The sequence below is a fragment of the Eschscholzia californica genome, unplaced genomic scaffold (genome assembly GCF_041429995.1).
Source record: "Eschscholzia californica isolate CP2 unplaced genomic scaffold, dmEscCali1.0.p SCAF_5, whole genome shotgun sequence".
Taxonomy (NCBI): domain Eukaryota; kingdom Viridiplantae; phylum Streptophyta; class Magnoliopsida; order Ranunculales; family Papaveraceae; genus Eschscholzia; species Eschscholzia californica.
The window spans coordinates 9,482,251-9,489,226 of NW_028238472.1; the positions used below are offsets into that span (position 1 = coordinate 9,482,251).

At 35.3% G+C, this 6,976-nt stretch overlaps 1 protein-coding gene across 2 annotated transcripts in view; it reads left to right on the forward strand.

Annotated features, from left to right (window-relative positions):
- The window catches only part of LOC147536887 (protein neprosin-like), a 32,377-nt gene extending 25,794 nt beyond the window's left edge, over positions 1-6,583 (forward strand). Inside the window, exons 1-7 of one of the 2 annotated variants that reach the window (XM_086642564.1) lie at positions 3,774-3,939; positions 4,230-4,316; positions 4,400-4,612; positions 4,946-5,110; positions 5,200-5,253; positions 5,533-5,673; positions 6,116-6,583. In XM_086642564.1, coding sequence (XP_086498690.1) covers positions 3,781-3,939; positions 4,230-4,316; positions 4,400-4,612; positions 4,946-5,110; positions 5,200-5,253; positions 5,533-5,673; positions 6,116-6,502 — 1,206 coding nt within the window. In that variant the 5' untranslated portion in view covers positions 3,774-3,780 and the 3' untranslated portion in view covers positions 6,503-6,583. Of the gene's footprint in view, positions 1-3,773; positions 3,940-4,229; positions 4,317-4,399; positions 4,613-4,945; positions 5,111-5,199; positions 5,254-5,532; positions 5,674-6,115 lie in introns of those variants that run through there. The other variant, XM_086642563.1, reaches the window with a different exon arrangement.
- The last annotated feature ends 393 nt before the right edge of the window (positions 6,584-6,976 follow it).

Sequence of the window (6,976 nt, forward strand, 5' to 3'; positions counted from 1 at the left end):
TTCCATCTCTCTCCATTATCTTTTTCTCTCTACTTTTTCTAGAGGAGATAGAGATTAAGAGAAAAGGTAAGTAAAAATTTCCCATTAATTTGAGAATTACCCAATCCCGGGTAAAGGCTGGATGTAGTGAGGAGAATGATTTGGTGCGTCTCGGTAGAGGGGAAGAATATACCTCGCACGTCCGGATGCGGGCATGTGTGTAGGAGAGATCTACGCCATCCATCTTCCACAGATTCGCACGAGGGAGTATTGAAGCCTGCCCATGTGACATACTGGATCTTGACTCGTCCAAATCACGAACCTTGTCCTGTGGTGCCCACCAGTGTACCAAAATTATCCGTCGCACCGTCAGGTTGCCCCACGTCCTCACGCCAGATCCGCGCCACGTGTTACAAAAAGATCCGATTTTGAACAAAACTTTGACTTACTCTATTTTCCTCGTCCGGACTCCAATTTGACTCTCGCTTTCGCCGTTGGGTTCGTCTTGGACTCTACTTTTCGACCGAGCACTAAAATTTCTAGAACACCAATACCACTGAATGACTGAAATGCCCTTAATGTGTGTTTCTCCTGTTTTTATCATTTTTCGCATCGAACTCCGTAAATGAGACCTGAGACAGAGAAACAACCAAATCATCAGAGTAAATGTCCGAAATAGGCTAACTAGCCCAAATTAAGAGACTAAGACGGGATATTTTCATGTCCCATCAAACATCCCCAAAATTAGATTTTGCTAGTCCTCGAGCAATATAGAAAAATAAAACTAAGCCTAGTTCACCGCTTTCATAGGGAATCACGATTGCACTTAGCACATGCAACAAACCGTTAAACCTCTAGGTCACCCAAGAGCACGAGTTTTGTCTCCTATGGGTTTGTAGTGAATATACCCACAAAATTCAAAAATCTCAAAAATGCAGAAGGGTCTAAATATGATATGGACTAACAATGTTTATCCGATAGATTTTCAAAAGCTAATAGAAATGAAATCCAAGTCGACCAAACCATACAAACGCTAAAAATCCCTTCACTAGTAATCTAGACTTGAAGTGCACGTGACCAGCCAATATGAATATCATTTCGGTTCAGAACAGACAAGACTTTGATTACTTTCTCGATACATTTCGCCTCGACTATTGCCTCACGGTCATACACTCAAAATTTAAGTCACTAAAAAATGGTTCACCCTATGTGTGAGTACGAGCATGAAGAAAAACTCAACACATTATAAAAGACGGACTAAATTTTTCGTAAACGACTGATCTCATAGAAAGGAAACAACCTCTAATATGGAATGGGGAAACTAACCAACTCTTCTCACCTGATCATTTGTCTAACAATGTTTCCTTGAGGTCAATAGATGCTAAGGATGAATTAGAACTCCTGAGAACTCGACGTCTTCAAATCTTCAAGAACTACTTCAAGGGATAAACACTTAAACTAAACAAACACATACTTTTTTTCTTTCATTTTTTTTTATACAATTCCAGTAATAAAACTCAAAATACCACTTTCTTCACATTATTCTTTCCTTGTGGTAAAATTCTTTTCATTTTGCTTCATGCCTTATTCTCAGGGTTCTAATGGTGAATGGAGTTTATATCTTCCTCTAGTTGACACTGTTTTCAAGTTTATCAGAGTACAAGAGAAAGGTTCACATTCTTGAGGACATCCCTTGTGGTTGTAAAATTTGAACTCAAGAGACCAAATGAGCTCTTTTGATTATTGCGAGGTTGAGTAGCTCTTCACTCTACTCGGAGTTAGCGCAGAAGAGATAACTCAAAGCAAAAAGAAAGACTCAGAATCTCACATGGGTTAAGTCTCCACTAATGATCGATTAAGTTCTCCTAGAAAAGTCCACACTTCACCAATCTAACACTCACATGGCTAGTGCACAGACAACTTCAAGACTCGAAACTCATGGAAAAACCATTAGCAAATGGATAACTCGATCAACTAGACTCTATAACTATTAACAAGCAAAAACAACTAGACTCACATTTTCAATAAAAAATTTCAAAATTTTGAAACCTTTTAAATTTTTGAAATAAGGACTTAACAAAAAATTCATTCCCTTATCCCTAAACATAAACCGAACATTGTTCTCAATGTTCTGAAGACTATGCAAAAAATAACAGGGTGAAAGGAAAGATATTACCTGATTCCAACGTCCTAACCGTGGGTTGCCTCCCAGAAAGCGTCAAGTTTGACGTCTTCAGCCAGACAAAACAGATGACTCGAAAAATAGAAAGAATGATACCTACTGGATTACAGAAGTGTAACTAACTGTAAACCAATAATCGAAACATCTGTGGGTCCACCCAAAACACAAAGTTTTTAGTGAACGATAGTCTAACATTTTTGTGAACTGTTGATAGTGCATGTGAGACTATAGAAAAAGAAGGAAAATCCCTAAACTTAGTGGATGCACAGTCCACTAAGTAAGTATAGATACTAGGACCAGCGACTAGAAAGTTATCAAAATGATCGACATAACAGTGAAGGCCCAATATATCAGTCGAAGGCAGAAAGTCATTTGCAAGCTTAGTGGATAGAATGTCCACTATGTCCATAGATGTACTTGAGGAGACGTCTGAATTGTCTCAAAAGAGATCAACAACCGAGTCTGAGACCATGTTGAAGGTCAAACTAAACTCTAAGGGTAAGGCAACATGCTCAGGGACCAAGTCAAGGTCCATGTTTTCCTTAGGTAAATGGTCTGACAAACTATCTAGCATGTCTCTAACGTCATCAATGTCCTCAAAGACATCTAGAGCCTTGCAGTCAGTTATAATATCATGCCTTCCTAGCATTTCATCTAAGAGTGACTCCTTACACGTGTCAAACCGGATAGTTTAGAATCGTGTCATCCCCAAACTTGCCCATAGAGCCATCATCCTGAACATCAACGTCTAATGCAGTCCTATCATGGTGAGACAACACGGGTGGAGGGAACAAGACAACAAGGTCATCAGACCGTTCAGGCTCTAGGGAATTATCAGTAAATTCATCGACATTGCCTCCCTAATTATCTCATGATTTCCTCCCTAATTTATATGGTATAATCTTTAAGACGCTTTATGAGGTTACTAAATCAACCTCTTTGTTTTGTCGTATGCAATATATCTAAGATATTATCTCATGATTATCTCCTTAAATTATATGTTATAATCTTTAAGACAATTTATGAGGTTGAGCTCATTAAATCAACCCTCTTGTTTTTATCATAAAATGCAATATATCTAAGATATTATCTCATGATTACCTCCATAAATTATACTCCCTCGGTCCCAAATTGAATGACCTAATTTCCTTTTTGGTTGTCCCATTTTAGTGTCCCATTTCTAAAAATAAAGAAAAGAACTTTTTACCCTTTCCAATAATACCCATGACTATAAATTTAATGTCAACTTTATTTAAAAATAAGTTAAACTTTTTCATTATAATTAATGAAGGCACAATTGGAAAAATCATGTTATTCTTTATAGTCAAACTCTAATTAATGATGTTCCATTAAAAAGTTGGATTTTCAAAATAAGTCATTCATTTTGGGACTGAGATCTTTAAGACAATTTAAGACAATTTATGAGATTGTACTCATTAAGTCAACCCTCTTGCTTTTATCATAAATGCAATATATCTAATGTATTATCTCATGATTACCTCCCTAAATTATATGATATAATCTTTAAGAAGAAAATCGCAACGACAACTCATCAAGTTCCTTTTTCGTGAATAAATAAGATGCAAAACCTTGAAAATTTTCAATCGATGAATTTCACTATGGACTCAAAGTCATTGTTATTGGCGATAATAATAATTTTTATGTTTTATCAAAACTATTATGTTGCAGAAGGAAGAAGAAATCTAACAAAAGAAAATGAGTTGGAGTTCGGAGAACAATTAAGAATTCTCAATAAGCCTTCCTTCAAGACCATTCGAGTAAGATATAGTAGTCTTTGTTTTAGGCCTTGTGTTTCCTATACTTTAAAACATGAACCTAAATATTATTTTTGCAACCATGAGTGGTTGCATCAATCGAGTGGAATTAGATCATGATCTTGTAATATGCATCTTTCTTCTATTCCATCGTGATCTTGTTCCAGCTTTAGAAGATGTCGAAATCTAAAAAAAAAACTAATCATATTAAGATATGAATAAATCAAACATTAACTTTACATATATAATATTATTATATTTTGGTAAGTAATTTTTGTTATGGTGATTTACAGACTAGTATTGGGGATTTGTTCGATTGCGTAGATATATACAAACAACCAGCATTTGACAATCCATTGCTCAAGAATCATAAAATTCAGGTATAAATCTTTGTACCCGTCTCACAAAATGATAATTCATCTTCTTTGAACCCGTCTCCCAAAAATAGTTTATGTATGTGCAGCTGAAACCAGATATCATAGAAAAAGAATTTAGCAGTAAAAAAACCTCATCATACAAAAATGGAGCAAAGACTTTATTTGAAGTTCAGAATGAAAGGTGCCCAGAAGGAACTGTTCCAATTAGAAGGACTACAAAAGAAGATTTGATAAATGCAAAATATGTATCCAAATCATTTCATCCTGATACATATCCTCTAACACCTATGGTTACCCATGTAAGTAATCTTATATGTATATATTATGTAGTTTTGGAATCCCTTGTATTTTTGTACTTATTGTAAATATTCACATTTTATTTTATATTCCTGACATTTTCTTTCAAGGGAGAAAGTATAAACTAATTTGGAATGAATAATTTTAATTAAAATACCAAAAATACAAAATCCCTTTTGAAATCAGTTTCATTTAGAACTTTGGTAACCTTAATTAACTTTTGGAGGAGTTCTTGGAAAAACATAAATGTCAAATGGATCGAAAGCTAGTAACGATTTATTCTAACTTCGAGAGAAATTGATGCCTAAATTAAGTTATTATTATTTTTTCTTTAGTTTGCTGCTGTTGATACGGGGGATGACAGAATACAATATTATGGAGGAAAAGGTGATATTGGTTTGTACAATCCAAATGTTATCTCTGGGCAATTTTCCACTGGACAAATTTCTATTCAAAATGGACAATATTCCGAAATAAATAGTATAGAAGCTGGATGGATGGTAAGTAATATTTTTCAACTGCTCAAATTTTGTTACCCTTATTATATCTGATTAGTATTACATTAATTTCTATATATTGGATTAATCAGGTATACCCACAGTTATCGAAAGACAACATGAGTCGCTTATTTGGATATTGGACGGTAAGATTCAACGTTTCTTAATTTTCTTGGTCATTCTAGAAATTTACGCATATCCTGTACTCAATCAAATTGAAAAAAAGTGATATAAGAAGACTCTATTGCCCCAACAAATAAAGAAGACGGGTGAAGCTACTCAACAACCATACCATCAATAATGGAGAATAATTTTATCTGATAATTATGATTGTTACAAAAAAATTTACTTTCAATCACATAAACAATGATGCGATAAGTTTTAAATTTGTAGTAATTTTGATATTGTTTGGACGGAAAACGCAGGCTAATGGATATCAAACAGGCTGCTTTAATACACTATGCTCAGGTTTTGTGCAAGTTCATCCTACAATAGTCTTGGGGGATGCTTTCAGTCATTATTCGTCTGGAGAACACCTATATGCCCTTATTATTTCCGTATCTCGGGTAAGTACTTTATTATAAATATTTCTTTTAGGGGATTTTAAGGTCATTTCATTATAGAACATGACGTGTCGATTCAATTTGACAACATATAATATTGGTATACCAACTAAGAAAACTGAATGTGTATAAATTATCATTTTGACACCATACCATGCCTTGCTAATAAGTTGGATGATCTCCTCTGTTGTATCATTGAGCTGATTCATTCGTCACGAGCCAGCTGCAATCTTGAATTTAGGTATTAAGAAGGGATAGCGTAACGTTTGCAACGTGTATACTCTTGGGCTATGATCATGGAGAGAGACTTTCACCTTGGACAGATAACGACATAATTTAATTTGTGGGCTTGGTTGACACTGTCGAATTTAAGTCCTTGCAGTAGTATGTATGTGTTTCTAAAAAAGAAAATGAGAATTTCAAAGTATTTTGTATTGGAATGCAGGATCCAACAAGTGGGAATTGGTGGTTGAGATGTTGTTCAGCTGATGATGTAATAGTAGGGTATTGGCCAAAAGAACTCTTCACCCATCTCTCAAATAGTGCTTCAGTCATTACATATGGTGGGAGAGCAGGGGCAGAAAATAATTTGCCAATGCCACCAATGGGAACTGGTGTTTATAAGAAATCATACTATGGGGTTTGTTACATATCCAACATGGAGGTTGTTAATGATCAAGGAAAACCTGTGCAGGTGAATGAGGATAAAATTAGGACCCTAGTAGATGTCAAAGATTGTTATGACGCGTCTTTCTTAGGAGAACAAGGTGATTGGAAGTCAACTATGGTATTTGGTGGGGAAGGTGGCAACAACTGTAAGCCGCTAGTTTGATTTATTTCTGTCAAACTATTCGTGTTCTAAGTGATAGCTCATTATAAGTGACTAAAGTTTATATATTGGTTCTTTGGGAAATGTTTCTTATAGTCTTTTTCGAAATTTGACTTAGAAATTTGTGTGATATTATCCTGATTGTAATAGGATGACGTCGATCAACCTTATGGGCTGCTAATGGTACTGTCTGTTTTGGCACATCTAGGCCTCACAGTTTTAAAAGACCTCACTAGGGAAGAGTGTTTAACCTCTTAAGAGAAGTAGCACACTCCGTTCACTACCGATGTGAGATCATTAACAAAACACCCTCCCGACACCACATCACAGTAGACATAATTGTGTAGATAACGTGTCATATGTTGATATTTACCAACCTTCTAAGATGCTAAAGATATCGTCTGCTTTGGCACTCCAGGGCCTCACAGTCTTAAAATGCCTAACTAGAGAATGTTGTTTAGCCTATTAAATCTGTTT